This window comes from Lycium ferocissimum, chromosome 1 (assembly GCF_029784015.1).
Source record: "Lycium ferocissimum isolate CSIRO_LF1 chromosome 1, AGI_CSIRO_Lferr_CH_V1, whole genome shotgun sequence".
NCBI lineage: Eukaryota > Viridiplantae > Streptophyta > Magnoliopsida > Solanales > Solanaceae > Lycium > Lycium ferocissimum.
The window spans coordinates 69,492,881-69,512,050 of NC_081342.1; the positions used below are offsets into that span (position 1 = coordinate 69,492,881).

A 19,170-nucleotide genomic window follows, 5' to 3' on the forward strand; every position below is an offset into this window, starting at 1 on the left:
TGAGCCAAGAATTTTAATAAGGAAATTTAACTTTTTAGATTTGCAATAAAAAAAAAAAAATACTCTATTTGTGCATTACGATTTTTTAATGAAAAGGATTCAGTCGAGCTCCTTACATTAGTTATGGTTCTGCCACTAACTCCAGTCTCTAATTGCTCATAATAATGTATGCCGATTGTGATTAGATTACATTTAAATTAAGCAAATATCATTTTAAAATTGATATACAACGAAATAGCTAATTATGATTCATAGAAACGGCCTTAACTAATTTGGAATTGCAACATAATTATTCTACTATAAACTGTTATTCGAGTGTGCCACTACTCCATTAGTCCATTACATTTAAAAAAAGTTACTGTATGAGATTTGCAGTTCGAGGACCAACACACCTAACTTAATCGCGTAAATTTGAATATTGATTCATTGTTTATTAAAGATATTGTATAATTGGAACCCAGTTAAACATATTCAAAATGAGGATTGATACATTTTTAACATCTAAACATCTAGACGTGGAAGTGAGGATTGATGCACAAGTCCTCCTCAAGAGACGAAGCTTCAAGTATCTTGGGTCAATAATCTAAGGAAATGGGGAGATTGACGATGATGTCATACTTCGTACTGAAGCGGGTCCTATATGATAAGAAGGTATCACCAAGACTTAAAGGTAAGTTTTATAGAGTAGTTGTTAGACCGACAATGTTGTATGGGGCAGAGTGTTGGCCAGTAAAGGACTCACAACTCCACAAGATGAAAGTAGCGATAATGAGGATGCTTAGATGGACATGTGGGCATACTATGAGACAAGATTAGGAATGCTCAAGATGGGAGTGCCCCCCAGTGGACAAGATACAGAAAGTGATGTTGGACAGTTCAGGCATGTGAAGAGGAGAAGCACAGATGCCCAGTGAGGAGGTGCAAGAGGTTGATAGTGATAGGTCTACATAGAGGTAGATGTAGACTGAGGAAGTACTGGAGAGAAGTGTTTAGACGAGACATGACACATCTTCAGCTCACTGAGGACATGACCCTAAATAGAAGAGCATAGAGGTCGAGGATTAGGATAGAAGGTTAGGAAGTAGTCGAGCGATTTTCTCCCTTTTCTGGGGTTCCTTTACTTTGACTATCTTTACTATTTTCTTGTCATTACTTTCCTTTTCTTCGATATTTTCATCATAGTTTTTTACTCTATATATTCCTCATACATGTTTTGAAAAACGCTCTCCTTGAGTCAAGGGTCTATTGAAAACAACCCCTCTACTCTACTATGGTAGGGGTAAGGTCTAATGTCTAAACCCCTCTACTCTACTAAGGTAGGGGTAAGGTCTATGTAACACTCCACTCTCTCCAGACCTTATTTGTGGAATCTCACCAGGTATGATGTTGTTATTGTTGAGAAGAGTCTGGGGCATCTTGGTCTTTTTGCTGTTTTATCTTGGAATAAGTAATTCTGAGATTGTTATTCCGCATCGAAGGTGGTATAAATAGAATACCACATTTGTGGTATAATTTATTCTGAGATTGCTAATCCATGAATTAAAAAGTTCAACCAAATGCGGATAAAGTAATCTCGTGTTTTATTTTGTTTCTGTTGGGATTTGAATCTGAGACCCGTGGTTCGCAACTCACGAGGTGATTTCTTCAAATTTGTTCAAGTCTGATTTTGAACCTTATGATTCTCATCCCATGAGGTACTTCTGCTGGTAGGAGGTAGCAAGTACAATGTAAAATTAATTGAGGTGCGCACAAGCTTACACGGACACAATAATTCTCAACAAAACAAAAAATTCTGAAATTATTAATCCTTATTCCATGAATCAAACGACTCATTGAACTACATTAATTAAGAAAACATTGTTCCAATTTCCATCCAAAAATTCAAACCCTCTTCCTTAATGCTATGCTCCGTATATATTTCAACTACTTCAGTTAATATTAGTAGGACCCAAATGTTACCTACTCAAATTCTCAACTGCTAGTTTACTTAACTATGTCCTGCATTTAATAGACTACAAAACTAACTCCTCATTGCCTCAATCATTCATATCAAAAGATTATGAGCCTTTTATGATTAAATTCAAATAGTCTTTTTACTTTCTTTTGATTAATTAATCATAGATTTCAAACCCCAAATTTAATGGAGTTCCATATATATGTCAATTCTCATACAATGTGCTTCACCATTTAGCCAATTCCTTCCTTACACGGTATATCCCACTTTGTATACAATTTGTAAAAAAAAAAAAAAAAATTAGATTGTCTTTATGTGACTTTTTTGAGTTCATTTTTTTTCGAATACGAAAATCGTAAGTCAATTTAATTTCTCGTTGACAAACTCGATTTGTTGTTGTGCTTAAGTCGAGGTTACAGTACTAAGTTTGTACAATTTGAGTAGCGACAATTAAATTAGAAAGGTAACCTATTATTGTTGAATAAACTTTAAAAACTGTTGGTCATGCGGGTGTTAATTGAAAAATGTGATTACACAAGTGTAAAGTGTCGTTTTTGCTGCAAAATTTTAAAATTCTCCTTGAGAAAAAAGTGAGGATGAGGTTGTTGCGATGGATGTGTGGGCATACTAGAAGAGATAGGATTAGAAATGATGATATCTGGGACAAAGTGGGAGAGGTCTCGGTGGAGAATAAGATGCAAGAAACGAGGCTGAGATGGTTCTGACATGTGTAGAGGAGATGAACGGATGCCCCAGTGCGGAGGTGTGAGATGTTGCTATGGACGGTTTGATGAGAGGTAGAGGTAGGGCGAAGAAGTATTGGGGAGGGGTGATTAGACAGGACATGGCGAAGGTACAGCTTACCGAGTACATGATCTTAGATAGGAGGCTATGGAGGACACAAATTAGGGTAGAAGGGCAGTAGGTAGTCGTGCGTTGCCTTCCTTAGTAGGTTCATAGTAGTAGTCGTACTATTACTCGTATAGTTTCTTGTCCTTCGATTTCTGTTACTTTCTGTTATTTCTTGTACGTCGATTAGCGTATTCATTTGTATATCGATTGTAGTTACTGCCTTTTTCATAATGCTATATCATGTTTTTTATCGTATTTATATGTAGTAGCTACTGCCTTTTTTTTCCAGAATGCTTTATCATAGCTTTTTCACTCTCGTTATTTTCATTTTCATACTGCTTTGATTTGCTTGTCCTTATCTAACCTTTTTGTCAAGCTTTCTCTTGAGCTGAGGCTAAAATAGAGGGAAGGTCTGCGTACACTTTACCCCTTCCAGACCCCATATTGTGAGATTTCACTGGATATGTTGTTATTGTTAATAGAAGTTATTTATATTTTTCTGCTCGTACGAGCTTGTTCACATTACTGGTCCCGGACTCGGATAGAGGAGGAGAAATGCAGCAATTTCGACAATCAACATAAAATTAGTCACTTTATAATAATAAATATAAATCTTCGCAATATTTCAAGAGGGAATCAATTGAACAAACAATTATACTGTGCAATAAAATAATGATCAATCGACATGGACTCCACAATATTAGACTATTTCATCAGTTCGTTGACCAACTGATACACTAATGGACACAATATTCCAACCAGCCGAAATATTATCCTTTTTTTTTCAAACTTTGTCGGCTTTCACTATCAAAGATTATATAAAATATTATTTGTCTCAAAAAGGATTACGAGGTTTTTATTTTGTTTTTTAATTAAAAGAAATAAATACCCTTTAAATAAGACCTTTGGCTTTTCTCTTTCACTAAAATAATACTAATATTCATCTCTTGCAATGAATAAAGGACCTTAATTAAATAACAATATAGATCTTTAATGTGCCACTACATAATTTGGGTGTTTATACTCAGGATCAAACACTTAAAAATTATAATCAAATTAGCTAATCTAAAGTATTTATCACATGATATAAATTAGTTAGTTGGATGATAGCCAACATAATTAGTTAATTTAATTGAGATAATTTAAATGGAGCGACACGAGCAGTTAGATTTATATAACTGATCTTTTCTTGCTTTTACTTGCTTGGCATTGTGTATATTGTGAATCTCAAGACAAAAAATAAATACTTTGATGAACACTTACCATATACTTTGAAATTATAGTCAAGTATGTTGAAATTTAAGAAGTTCTCTATTATTTTTTCTTTGCCCGTGACCAAATTTGTCCATATCCAAATTGGTACAAGTTTTCCTACTGCATGCTATGGACTAAAATTTCATGCACCATAAAAAATAGTACATAAAGTTGACTTCTAAATACAGTAATTTTCTTAGATTTGTCAAAAGAAAAATCTAGGGTATTGCCAAATGATTAAGGATACATATCTTATGTAGCATTCATAGGTTTGCTAATTTTCCCTTGATAGTCAACACACTCGAAAAAAGAAAAAGAGAGAAAGGAGAGACACTACTGGTGTTTTTGGGAGGGAGAAAAATGTTTTTAATTTTCTCAGGAAAATGATTTTCCTTATGGAAGTAGAAAAAACAAGCTTGATTTATAATTGTTTCGTCCCAAACCCCAACATCCACTCCTTGCCTTCTGACCCCGACCAACCACCTCCAAACCCCCACTCCTTGCCTTCTGACCCCGACCAACCACCTCCAAACCCCCACCCCACCACAACCACACCTCTTAGCCTCCAACAACCAACCCCATCAAATTTATTAACAGTGCGTAATTAGAGTACAATCGGTGCGGACTAACCTATCAACTTCTACGAGTTTCGCGGCGTCATGAGCGATTGCAGAGCAACTCCTAAAGAGTTGCATTATCCTAGCACGATCACACGACTTGAATCTGAATTCTATTGTTATTATTATTATTATTATATTATTATCATCATCATTTTAAAAAAAAAAAAATTGGGGGGTAAAAGGGTCATAAGAGAGTGTGGAAAGAGTACAAATCCTAGTGGTGATAATTTCAACCTAGGCTTGACCTTTTGGTGGGTGTAAAAAACAAAAATAAATAGTCAGACGCAGTAACCCAAAAACAATGATAAAGACAAAAGCAACCCATAAAGACAAAATATGCCCTCGATTCCCACCACGTTGACCCTACGCCTCCTACTCCTTTCTCTCTTTAAAAAACTAACAAACACTCTACTATATCTTTAGACCCAAAATTGTCCATTAAAAGAAAATGTTTTTTTTAGTCTTTAACCTTGAAGAATGAGTTCAAATTCCATCAATAGCGTCGCATTTTCTTTTCTTCCCCGACGCAATTAGGGCAAATGTTGAGTATTACTTACGGACAATATATAAGTAAAAATATAATAAGACAAGAAAATTTAACATCTGTTATATATGCATAAAAAAATATTTTTCTTGTATATACAATGAAATATATCGACAAGAGGATGAACCTCTTGCGGTACCTTAGCTCCGACCATGCTTATAGGTGTAGACGAACTCACAAACTTCAAATTATGGCTCTACCTCTGAATATAATAACAAAAGCTATTATTGAGATATGATCGGATGGTCAATATTATTTTTACCATTAACTAAACATCTCGAGTTCATGCTCTTTTGATAAAGATCATTTTATTTTGTAATACGTGTATCTAATGAGACTTCAAATTAACCGAGCCAATAAATTTTGAATGCCGAACAATTGAAGTGGAAAAAAACCGGCAATATTTTTCTCCCTCCCCTCAAACACAACTATTTTAATTTCAAGCTAGTTTAGTTCAAATTTATGAATTTTGTGTAGTTTTTTTGTTCCCTTCGGACTTAACATTTAAACAATTATCACGATTTAGTTATTTTAACCGTAGATTATGATAATCCTTTTATGTTAATAATATTTGAGATCAATTGTGACTCTTATGATGTCCGTTGTATATGACTTAGACTCAATCTCACGGAGATTATTGTAATACTAGGATTGTCCTCAGATAAGTATATTAGAAAACATTCATATTGTATGAATACAAATAACTTCGTGCTGACTCAAATATTAATTGTTTTGACAAATTGAATTACTCAAAATATTTTACTAATTCCTTTTTTCAAATTTACCCATACTTCTCAATTAGTGGAGTTTAGGTAATGCAATATTTAAGGGAAGTCTTGGCGTAACTGGTAAAGTTGCTGCCATGTGGGAGGTCACGAGTTTGAGTTGTGAAAATAACCTCTTATAGAAACGCAGGGTAAGACTACATAGTAATCCAGCCTTCTCCGAACCCAACACATAGCGGGAGCTTAGTGCATTGAGCTATCCTTTTTATTTAACGCAATATTAAAGAAATAAATAATATTTTTAAACATACACTTTTATGATCTTCTAAATACTTCTCGTAAGAGATAGGTAAAAGTCTTAAAAGACAATATGAACCCAAATGATAGTACTATAAACTCATTCAGATGAAAGTTCAATTTTATTACACCATCCTTAATTAGAGGTTTTAGTTTTAAATTTTGGGATATTATTTTTGTTTTGTTTTGTTTTGTAGGGAGCGCTTCTTCTTTTATAGGCCTTACAATACGTAAATTCGAATTAGTTAGGGACCCAGTCCAATAGAAAAGCAGCGCCAATACATTTTTTTGCACGGAGTGCCCTTTTTTTGGGCTGGTCTTTATATTTTGACCCTCATTTATGTCTTCTTTAATTTTTGCCCTTGCCGCCTGTTTAATGAAAGTTTTTTGACGAAATTACCCTTACCCCATTAAAACTCTTTCTATTTCGTCATTTGCTCTTTTCTTTTCTTTTTTTTGCTTCTTTCCTCTCTTTTTTGTGTCTATCTCATCCGTTCTAAAACTTAGGTACGAATTTGGATCTTTTGCTCGTTTCAATATTTGTTTTTATGTTAAATTGTTGTTTGTTGAATTGATATCTTTGTCTTCGTCATTTTTTATATTTAATTGATCCTTTTTTATTTAAAATTATAGTGTTTTGTTATAGTGTCTCTACGATTTTTCAACTTTAGTTTCGTTCCCATGTATATATTTTGATTTTTTGAATATCGTATTATGAATGTCATAATATATTTTAGCTGATTTTGATATGCGTTTTGGTTTTCTCTTTGTTGAATCTTTGAAGTTTTGCCTGTGAACAGCTTTTTATGTTGTTACTGCTGTTTTTATTTAATAATCTAATTTTTTGAAGAATGTTTTTGTCTGAGGCAACATATGCCGGATTCGGCAGAGTTTATGATTTTTGAAACTGAAGTTATGCCGGTTCCGGCATAAAGTTATGCTTGTTCTGACATAACTTCATGAATTAAGTTAATTTATGTGTGTCTTGATTTTTTGGTATTGTCTTGTTAATAATTTTGATTTTTATGCAATCTTATGTGTTATTGGTGTTGTTTGTTAATAATATTTTGTTTTGGTTATGAAAAATGAAAGTTTGCCTCTCACGGCATACTTTGTAATTTTGTAAAGTGAACTTCGCCCTCCGGCAGACTTGTCTAATTCTTAACACTTGTGTATTTTTTTATTTTGCTTATGAAAATGAAAGTTGCCTCTAACAGCATACTTTGTTCTTTTGTAAAGTGAACTTCTGCCTCCTCCGGCATACTTTTCTAGTTCTTAACACTTGCGTAAATTTTTGTTTTGCTCATAAAAATGAAAGTTTGCCTCTAACAGCATACTTTGTTCTTTTCTAATGTAAACCGCCTCCTCAAGCATACTTGTCTAATTCTTAACACTTGTGTATTTTTTTTTTTTATTTTACTTATGAAAATGAAAGTTGCCTCTAACAAAGATACTTTGTTCTTTTGTAAAGTAAACTTCTCGCTCCTCCGGCATATTTTTCTAGTTCTTAACACTTGCGTAAATTTTTGTTTTGCTCATAAAAATGAAAGTTTGCCTCTAATGAAGATACTTTGTTCTTTTCTAATGTAAACTTCGCCTCCTCCAAGATACTTGTCTAATTCTTAACACTTGTGTATTTTTTTTTATTTTACTTATGAAAATGAAAGTTGCCTTTAATAGCATACTTTGTTCTTTTGTAAAGTAAACTTCTGCCTCCTCCGGCATACTTTTCTAGTTCTTAACACTTGCGTAAATTTTTGTTTTGCTCATAAAAATGAAAGTTTGCCTCTAACAGCTTTTTATGTTGTTACTGCTGTTTTTGTTTAATAATCTGATTTTTTGAAGAATGTTTTTGTCTGAGGCAACATATGCCGGGTCCGGCAGAGTTTATGATTTTTGAAACTGAAGTTATGCCGATTCGGCATAAAGTTATGCTTGTTCGACATAACTTCATGAATTAAGTTAATTTATGTGTGTCTTGATTTTTTGGTATTGTCTTGTTAATAATTTTGATTTTTATGCAATCTTATGTGTTATTGGTGTTGTTTGTTAATAATATTTTGTTTTGGTTATGAAAAATGAAAGTTTGCCTCTCACGGCATACTTTGTAATTTTGTAAAGTGAACTTCCGCCCCCCGTAGACTTGTCTAATTCTTAACACTTGTGTATTTTTTTTATTTTACTTATGAAAATGAAAGTTGCCTCTAACAGCATACTTTGTTCTTATGTAAAGTGAACTTCCGCTCCTCCTAAGCATACTTTTCTAGTTCTTAACACTTGCGTAAATTTTTGTTTTGCTCATAAAAATGAAAGTTTGCCTCTAACAAGATACTTTGTTCTTTTCTAATGTAAACTTCCGCTCCTCCGTGTGATACTTGTCTAATTCTTAACACTTGTGTATTTTTTTTTATTTTACTTATGAAAATGAAAGTTGCCTCTAAAAGATACTTTGTTCTTTTGTAAAGTAAACTTCGCCTCCTCGGCATATTTTTCTAGTTCTTAACACTTGCGTAAATTTTTGTTTTGCTCATAAAATGAAAGTTTGCCTCTAACAAAGATACTTTGTTCTTTTCTAATGTAAACTTCTCGCTCTCCTCCGCATACTTGTCTAATTCTTAACACTTGTGTATTTTTTTTTTATTTTACTTATGAAAATGAAAGTTACCTTTAATAGCATACTTTGTTCTTTTGTAAAGTAAACTTCGCCCTCCTCCTAAGCATACTTTTCTAGTTCTTAACACTTGCGTAAATTTTTGTTTTGCTCATAAAAATAAAAGTTTGCCTCTAACAGCATACTTTGTTCTTTTCTAATATAAACTTCTGCCTCCTCCAGCATACTTGTCTAATTCTTAACACTTGTGTATTTTCTTTATTTTACTTATGAAAATGAAAGTTGCCTCTAACAGCATACTTTATTCTTTTGTAAAGTAAACTTTTGCCTCCTCCGGTATACTTGTTCAGAACTTTGCCTGATTATTTTTTGTCAACTGAAGTTACTATAATTTCAAGTCTAAGTCATTGAGCATTGTATACTAATCAAATGGAACGTATAAACTAATCAAAATCGAACAAAGCAATAAATTTGATCAATTCTATGTTGTTGAGTAAAATTATGATTCGCAATGTGAATCTCAACCGCATATCGCTTGTTTAGTTCATAGAAGATGATTTGTTGTTATTTTCAAATATTAACAAATCTAAACTTAATAAAGCATCAAATTAAGTTGAATTACATTCAATTGAAACGCTATATATTATGTATTTTATCTTTTTTTCGATGTTGTAGCGAAGAAATCAATGGAGATTTCTCCGGTGAAATGTTGGAACGATGGAACGATTGAAAGGTTTGTTGTTGAAATGATGGATAGGGTTAATTGGATGTTTGGGGTTCGTTACGTACTTTGCATTTTTATATGTTATGGGTAGGGGTAGTAAAGTCTTTTTCTTATTATCTTTTAGCTTAAAAGGGCAAATATTAAAGACCACGCATTATGGGGGCAAAAATTAAAGACCAGCACATTTGAAGGGCATTCGCGCCAATTGCCCGCGCCAATACAAGTTAATCAGGACCTAAACATGAATATCAAACATCGGATGAGAAACAAAAAAAAAAAAAAAGTTCACGGATATAGTACATTTTCATTTCTCAATATATCAATGTCACTTACTGCATTAATTCAAATTAGTCGGGATTTTAATAAATTACTATCCAATACCTGTTGAAAAAACCCAAAAAAAAAAAAAAAAAAAAAAGTTGAGTAATACTACTAGTACATTTTTGTTTATCTTTATATCAGCGTCACTTTCTCTCTCTACAAAAATCAAGAAATTTACAGTAGTCTTCTTTCTTTCTTCTCTACTGTTTCATTCTTCTTCATTTCCTTTTCTTTTTCTTTTCATTCTTTTTTTTTTTAAAAAAAAACTTCATCAGCCCGCAAAAACATTACAAAAAACTACTCCATTTTCTCTCTCTGTCTCTCTCTCTCCATCTACATACATATATGTATATGTATAGTTGTTTCTCTCTCTACATATCTCCACTTTCTCTCACAACAAAAAAAAAAAAAAAAAAAAAACCAAGAAACTCAAACATTTAAGTACCCTTTCAATTCATTAAGCAAACCCAGTTTCCCCTTTTCATTGTTATAGAGATAGATAGATAGATATATCTCTATATATGTATAGTTGTTTCTCTCTCTATAATATATCATTTTCTCTCACAACAAAAAAACCCAAGAAACTCAAACAACTACACACCCTTTCACTTCATTAAACAAACCCAGTTTCCCTTTTTCACCATTTTCACACAACTATAGAGATATAATTGTATATCTCTATAATAAATATAGTTGTTTCTCTCTCTATAATTTATCGCAAAAAAAAAAAAAAAAAAAAAAAAAACCAAGAAACTCATACAATTAGACACCCTTTACCCTCCTCAAGCAAACCTACTGTTTTTTTTTTTTCTATATATAGAGATAGAATTGTGTATCTATATATAGTAAGGGTAGTGTTAGAGGGGTGGGTGGGTGGGTATGAAATGAACTAAATGTAATGGGAAGTGGGTTTTCATTTCCATGTTTTAACCCGGGTGTGAACCGGGCTGAACCGGAATTAAATTTAACTGAACCGCTTGATGAAACACTTGGTCATTCATTTTGTTATGTAAGGTCATCAAACCGGTTTATTATTAGCTCTCCTACTAACTCTGATCGCTTTATTTCACCCACGCATTCACTCAGGTTCGATGAAACGGGTCCGGGTCGGGTCAAACCGGGTACCGGGTCGGGTGAAACCGGGTTTAGAGCTATTTCAGGTGCTTCGGTAAGTGCAAACTCTTCCACTCCAAGAACTGTTAATATTTACAATGATGACACTGGTAGTGGTAGTGTTGTTAGTGGTTTTGAAAGTACATCATCATTTAGTGCTTTACCACTTCAACCGGTGCCACGTGGCGGTTCGGGCGGTTTAGGTGAACCGTCCGGTCCAATGGAAAGAGCGTTTTTCATGTCCGGTCCGATAGAGCGTGGTGCTCTGTCTGGACCGTTAGACCCGGCCGCCCACCTAGGGGGCGGCCGCGCTGGGAGCGGAGAAGGGCAAGTTCCCTTCTCTGCTCCATTAAGTGGGGTTTATGTAAAAAAGAGAAGACATAAGCGCATTAAGAGTATTTCGGGCATTTCAGGGTTTAGGAAGGCGTTTTACCGGAATTTCGCGGAGAAGAAGCGGCCGTGGGTTGTTCCGGTGAGAAACTTCACCGGAAACAAGGAAATTACCACGGCCGCGGGAAATTGTACTCGTGATTCAGAAGGAATTGATAATACAAATGTACAATGGGCATTGGGAAAAGCGGGTGAGGATCGAGTGCATGTAGTCGTATCGGAAGAACATGGGTGGCTTTTCGTTGGAATTTACGACGGATTTAATGGACCAGATGCACCTGAATTTTTAATGAGTAATCTGTACAAAGCAATGTACAGAGAATTAGAAGGTTTGTTTTGGGATAGTGAAGAAACTAGTAACCAAGTAGCAGAAAATGAGGACTCGAAGGAACCAAAAGAAGGTGAAAATGAGGTTAATTTGGAACAGATAGATAAAGGGTCGGAAAAGAAGGTGACGTTTCAATCGGGGGAAATATCGGTTAGGAGGAAAAGATTATGGGAATTTTTAGCGGAAGCTGAAACAGAGGAAGGTCTTGATCTTTCGGGTTCAGATAGATTTGCATTTTCGGTAGACGATGCGTTAAGCGTAAATAGTGCAGGTTCAGCAGTTAATAGGAGGTCGTTGCTGTTGTCGAAGTTGAAACACGGATTGTTAATTAATAAGCATAAAGAGAGTAGTAAGAGGTCATTTCCATGGAGATTCGGATTGCAAGCTAAAGAGAAAGTTGAAGAAGTAGGGGAGACTAGAGTAGAGGAAAGGAATACTAATAGAAGTGAACGGAGGCGTAAGGTGGGTCCCGTTGATCATGAGTTAGTTTTGAGAGCAATGTCAAGAGCACTCGAATTCACTGAGCTCGCATACCTGGATATGACCGATAAAGTTCTTGATCGGTATCCTGAGCTTGCATTGATGGGTTCTTGTTTGTTGGTTGCTTTGATGAGAGACGAGGATGTGTATGTAATGAATGTGGGAGATAGTCGTGCTATTGTGGCACAGTACGAGCCCCAGGAGGTTAGTTCTAGTTCAGACTCAAAAGGTCTAGGTAATGCTGAGTTGGCTGTTGAGGGTATTGTTGAAGAATCCGGAGTTGTTGGTGATGAGGAAAATAAGGTGATGAATGATACACCCATTCAAGATGCTAAGCTGGCTGCCTTGCAATTGTCTACTGATCACAGCACTAGCATTGAAGAAGTAAGAGTCCTTGGTTTCTTTATTTTTTGTCAATTGGTTGTTTATTGTGCTTCATTCCGTGTTTGAAGTTTGATAATTGAGCAAGAATTATTACATTCTTCTAAGTACTCAATTTATATTTTGCTTAGTAGGAGTTAAAAAGCTTCAAATTGATTAATCAATTAATTTCCTTTTTCAAATTAATGCAACTTTAGAAAATGAAGAAGGTGAAAATGAGCGCAAATGAATATGATAAATTTTTTAATGCGAAGTGAATGGCTTCTTTTTTCCTTTTTCCTTTTTCCTTATCCACGTATTAGTTATTACAGAGAGTTGTTAGAAACCTCGTCTATTGGGATGAATCGGCAACTCCTATCATGATAAAGTGATGAAAGGATGCACTTGTCTATTGTTAAGTTATACCAAGTTTTTTTTTCCAAAAAAAAAAAAAAAAAAAAAAAAAAGTTATACCAAGTTTTTTTCTGCCAGAGGAGTTGTTCATTTTCATATGAATGTCTTATTGTAGTGAGTGTTCAACTAGACATTCCCTCTTATGAATCTTCTCATTTTTCTCCTTGAACAAGGAGGCAATGCATCAGGTTTAGTGCTCCTGTAAAACCAAGCCAAAACACAAAGGGAAAGAAAAAAGTTCTAGGAAAAGGATGAACTGGATAAGTAAAAGAAGTAAAACAGATGTGTAGCGTATCTTCATTGTCTTGTAACATTTACGGGAAGGTTTATGTGTCTTGTGTTTGTTGGGCCTTCTTAATTGAGACCTATAGGTGCAAAATACTCCCCCTGACACTCTTTCCCTTTTAGTCAATCCCAAAAAAATATACCTTTCTATATTTAATAACAATTTAACTTTAAAATGTCCATTTTACCCTTAATGAGATGATTTAGCCACACAAATATCTATGGTTTATTTTAAACCACAAGCTTCAAAAGTCTTTCTTTCTTCCTTAAACTCCGTGCCCAATCAAACACCTTCACATAAGTTGGGAGTACCCATTACAAAATGGCTTTAGAATTTTATCTGTGCATTTGCACATATGTTATTGTTTGAGAGAAGTTGTACTTCGAAGCAACATGTGCGCAAGTTTATGTTGATTTAAGCGGTTACGTTTGAGAGCATAGTTTAGAGTTGATCTTCCTAGTCAATTTCTTTCCCTTCTGACCCGCAGATAGATAAGTTATACTCTCTCTATCCCAATTTATGTGAAGCTCTTTCTTTTCTTGATCGCTATCCTGAGCTTACATTACAAAGCAGTTACGTTTGAGAGCATAGTTTAGAAAGAAACAAAGACTTTCAGAACTTGTGGTCTAAACAAGCCATAGATATATTTGTGACAAGAATCATCTCATTAAGGGTAAAACGAAAATTTAGAATTAAATTGTTTGTAAATATAGAGAGGTATCATTCTTTTTGGGATAGACTAAAAAGGAAAGAGCATCACATAAATTGAGAAAGCAAGTATTTACTAGTGAATTGGAATAAGTTAGAAATTTAGTATAAAATATTAGACGATAAAAGTTAAAAACAACGCCCTTCCATCTAAATCAGAAAGCTAAAACTGATTTTTGAATTTGATGGACGTTATTTTGACTTCATATATTTTGCTTAATTATATGTATTCAATTCTTTTGTCCAAAGAGTTATTGCTTGTGTTTGCAGTTATTCTTTCTTGCATATACCTTTTTTCAGTTTTTTCTTCTTTGCTTCTTTCTTTGTTAGGGCCCACACTTTAGTTGTGCCTTGCGCTTAAAGCACCGACAGGGTTTCACATTTTTCTGTGCTTTTCCTTTTTTACAACTCTAGTTCCTTGTGAATGATAGAAAAGGACGTCCGGATTGGTTCTACCGAGTTAAAACTTTTATTATTGTTAAAAACCATGTTACCATTTCAAAAATAAAAAAATTGTTGTTAAAGCATGTTTGACTTTGACCAATGCATGTGATGACGTTGAGTTTCTCTTTAATCTTACCTTTCATTGTGAAACTTGTAACTTATTTAATTGTCTATTGCTTGTAAAATTTCTCCGTGTTTGTATTTTATTTAATCAGGTTCTTAGACAGTTTGTTTCTTGTTACAATTTCCAGGAAGTTACTAGAATTAAGAATGAACACCCAGATGACAGCAACTGTATTGTTAATGATAGAGTGAAAGGCCGTCTAAAGGTCACTCGTGCTTTTGGAGCGGGCTTCCTTAAAAGGGTACATCATTTGCTTTTCTTTCTCCATCCTCGTCCGCAAAGTTACTGTGAACATGCAAAGTTTTCCTAACATATATTTTTTTGGACGGCATCATGCTTTAAATAGTTGCTGTAGTTCTTTGTAGAAAATGACAAAAATAGTCCTTTATGTTTGAGGGTAGGTTTGGAATAGTCCCTTAAGTATGCACTTAATTAATTTTGGTCCAATAGGTTTTGCCAAAAGCTAACATGTTCAGTCTCCACACAGTATTTATCGAACTCTGTTTTTCATATTTGACAGAAACAGTGGAAAAGAAGATTTAACTCTAAACACAAATGGGAAGTCCCATCAAATCCTAAAATATGCAAAACAAAAAACTACACTAGACACTAAAAAGATAAAAAAAATAACAGAAATTACACCTCAAAAAGCTACACCAAACTCTAGAAATAAATTAAAAATAGTAGAAACTATATAAATTGTATCTCTAATGTATGTTTCCACTAATTTGTTTTCCATAGTTCGACGTCCAATCTAACAGACAAAGTTCAGTAAATATTTGATGGAGACTAAATGTGTTAATTTTTGGCAAACTTAAAGGACCAAAACTGTTAAGTGCATACTTAAAGGACTATTGAACCTACACTCAAACATGAGGGACCATTTTATCATTTCCTCCTCCTCTTTGCATGTGTATTGTAGATTTATATTTTGTTTTGACATGCTTGTTGCCAGTCAGTCTAATATTTTGAGATGTGATATATGCAGCCTAAATTGAATGATGCATTGCTAGAAATGTTTCGGAATGAGTACATTGGGGATGCTCCTTACCTATCTTGTACACCTTCGATGCGACATCATAGACTGTGTCCTAGGGATCAGTTTTTGGTGCTCTCATCTGACGGCTTGTACCAATACTTGACCAATCAGGAGGTTGTTTGTCTTGTTGAGAATTTCATGGAGAAATTTCCTGATGGAGATCCGGCTCAGCATCTCATTGAGGAGCTCTTATTCCGTGCAGCCAAGAAAGCTGGTATACTTTCTTTCTTAGTCTTTCTGTGGGGAGTTAAGGGTATAAAGTTACTGTTGATTTTGGCTGCTCACCCTGAGTTTTTTCTGGGAAAATTACATTTAGTTTTGCTGACTCGTTGTAATCTTTCTTTTATTTAGATCAAATTTGTATTAGGTGGGAACAACTAAATTGGAGCCATTCTGATTCTGTGGGACAATTAACATACAATTGCTTCATGCTGCTTAGTACTAGATTGATGACCGGATTGGAGCCAACTTATAGCATTTTTGGCCGTGATTTTGAATCTGCTTATTTTGAAAAATGTTTTTTAATCAAGTACTTTGGAAAGTAGCAGTTTGTGTTTGGCTAATTAGTTTGAAAGACACTTTTGACAATATTAGAGCAGTACTTTGTGCTAGACCAATGTTCCAAAAGTGCTTCGGGGAGGGGGGGGGGGGGGTGGCGAAAGCCTGCTTTGTTTAGCTTCTGCCACTACTCAAAAACACTTATTTTTTCCCCAAAAGTTTGTCCAAACACCTCAATTTTCTAAAATAAGCACTTTTGGTTTCCCAGATGCTTGGCCAAACAGGTTATTAGTCTGTTATTCTTTCGGGGAGGTAATTTGGTAAATGACTGCATTAAATTTGTAACATGACCCATCCCTTCCCCGGGAAGAAAGGTCCCAAGCTCATCTTATCAACCAAATATTGCAGCGAAGTATATCCCAAATGAAAAAGTCCATGTAAGGCCTTGGTAATTGTCTCCCTTATATAGTACAAACAACAGCAACAACAACAACAACATACACAGTGTAATCCCACAAGTGGGTTCTGGGGAGGGTAGGATGTGCGTAGACCTTACCCCTACCTTTGTGAGGTAGACAGGCTCTTTCCTATAGACCAGGTCTCCTGATATAGTGATTAGAGTATTTGTAACTATGTATTGTTTTGGCACTTAGTTCTTTGGATCACTTGTTGGATCAGGGGTATCACTAAAGTGTAGAAATTGAAAAAACATTATCAAGAACTTGATTATAACCTTCTTGCTGAAGAGGGCAAGATCAGTTGCCAATTTTCTCTTTCTAGAAGATGTGGCATGAGATTCCCAACTGATCTACCCGAACATCTAGAAGCTGACGAATCAGCTAGCAGTTTCCTTCTCTTAAAAGCTGAAGCTTTATGTGAATCAACTATGTCTAAATCCCAAATTAGAGATAGTGCCGTGTATGAATTCTTTGTATCTAGTCTGGCCCATTTCATTATTCTGAATATTTGTTGCTGTATTAATTGAAAATTTCTGTGCTTAAAAGAACATTGATCGCTTGAACGATCATGTAATTATCCTTCTCAAATGTCACCTACAATTGTTGCTATAAAATAATTTCACCACTGCTAGTTTATTTCTCTAGCAAACAACAATTATTTGACTGTTAAGATTTGCCCTTCAAAAAAGTTAATGACAATAAAAGGTTAAACTTGTAATCTTAACGATGAAGTAGAAATAAACTACTGATGTTAAAGTAGGTGGATTTCCAATTATAAGTTTGTATCTTCCCCAAAGATCAAGGTAGATGTAAATCAGAATAATAGTTTTAGTGCTGCTGGGCTGAGATCTCTTAATAATTGGGAAGTTACTTAAGCCACTCCGAATGATTTCATTGTTCTCCATATCACTTTCTTGTTTCTCTACCAGTTCATTTTGGGTCTCTTTCGTAGTTTAGGCAAGTTACGATAACAAAATCATTGGTTTCTTGTAACAAAATCATTGGTTTCTTGTTTATCTATGCTGGCCTCTTTAAATGACATGTTTCGGTTAAGGGCATGCAAAAACTACATGTTTTTAACTGAATGTTAATTTTTATCTGCAGGAATGGATTTACGTGAATTGCTGGACATTCCCCAAGGAGATCGTAGGAAGTATCATGATGATGTTACCGTTATGGTGGTATCTCTCGAAGGAAGAATTTGGAAATCGTCTGGGAAATACCTATGAGTTTTCCTTCTCCATGTATAGTGATGCAGCAATTTTGATCTCTTGCTCCGGTTATATACCCTTGACAACAGCCAAAACTAGTGCTAGATATACAGCAACGCTCGTGAAAGTAGAAGTTTTGTAGTCGGGATTTACTCAGAACTGTTCCTAGGAAAAAAAAAAAAAAAAAAGGATCTTTTCGTTCAGTTTCTTAGATTTTTGCACAGTAGATCTTTTCATTCATTCAAGTTCTTTCTTTTTTTTTTTTTTTGCTCCCATCTTATCTCCCCTTTTAGAGCCAAACACGTGATTTGTAATCTATAGGGGATCAATCTGTATTTTGGAAGTGGATGTCCACCAATGTGGTTTACAGAGAGAATTCTTGTTGAGCCCTTGTGTAAAAAGTCCTCTTACTGAAGTGGTAAATGGAAAGGTACACAATATCTTTTTGTGCTGATTGCAGTATCTCCTGGATAGATACGGTAAAAAATTACTTGCATGCGGTGGTCACACCAAACCAATATGCAAGCTACATGTTGTTAGTGCATGGACAATGATTAAGTGATGTATTCACTTAAAATTTTAACTGTCAAGATTAAATTGTTCGGTTTGGTATAAAACACCGAATGTAAGTATCTACCAATAATAGTATCTTGGGAAGATGAAAATTTCGAAGTTTAGCAATTATAGCTATGTCAACTTTGCTGTTGCAGCAGCCTTTGATTGCTCCTACTTACTCAACTTAGGTGTCCTAATTTTGCTCATTACTTTCAACTATCTAATGAACACAATCAAATTGGCAGCTCTCCAAGTATCTTCATTTCTTGCCCCACGCACACACGCCCCTTTAATACCATCAAAAAGAAACCCAGATGAGACAACACTTTGGCCAACATAGTAATTCCATGGCCAGCATAGTAATTGGAATTTCACACAAGGCAATTTAGTTTTGTTGAAGTGTGTGTCCATCTCATTTAAAAGTTTAAGTTATTAGAGAAACATACTTTTACTTACTTTATAGCACACCTTACGTGCGGGTTTTGATTCCTTTTTATGAGCCAAACACGTGACAATTCTTTCTGATATGAGTTTCAAACTTTAACCCAAAACTTCTACCTGCTCTGATATCACTTTGAAGTGTATAATCATCCAATCTAAAAAGTTAAGTTGTTAGATAGAACACACTTTTATTTACTTAATTATCTTAACAACCTCCTCAACCTTGCTCAGTTGAGCATAGACATCCAGAAGTGCAGAACTAAAAGGCACCTCATCAAAAATGAACTCATTCTTAATCTTCCTTTCAAACCATTAGTCTCCTAGAAAAGATTACCCCTTTTGGCACATCTGATGGTTAGTAGAATATGCAGAGATATTGTTTTCACGCCTTTAACCTGTGACCTACGTTAGTAGAATAA

The 19,170-nt window shown here is 34.6% G+C and overlaps 1 protein-coding gene across 1 annotated transcript; it reads left to right on the forward strand.

Moving 5' to 3' along the window:
- The first annotated feature begins 10,073 nt into the window (after window positions 1–10,073).
- LOC132058854 (protein phosphatase 2C 29-like) lies at window positions 10,074–18,209 on the forward strand. Its single transcript, XM_059451228.1, has 4 exons — window positions 10,074–12,597; window positions 14,677–14,790; window positions 15,538–15,802; window positions 17,649–18,209. Exons 1-4 carry the CDS (start codon window positions 10,801–10,803, stop codon window positions 17,771–17,773), a joined length of 2,301 nt encoding a protein of 766 aa, XP_059307211.1. The 5' UTR covers window positions 10,074–10,800; the 3' UTR covers window positions 17,774–18,209.
- The last annotated feature ends 961 nt before the right edge of the window (window positions 18,210–19,170 follow it).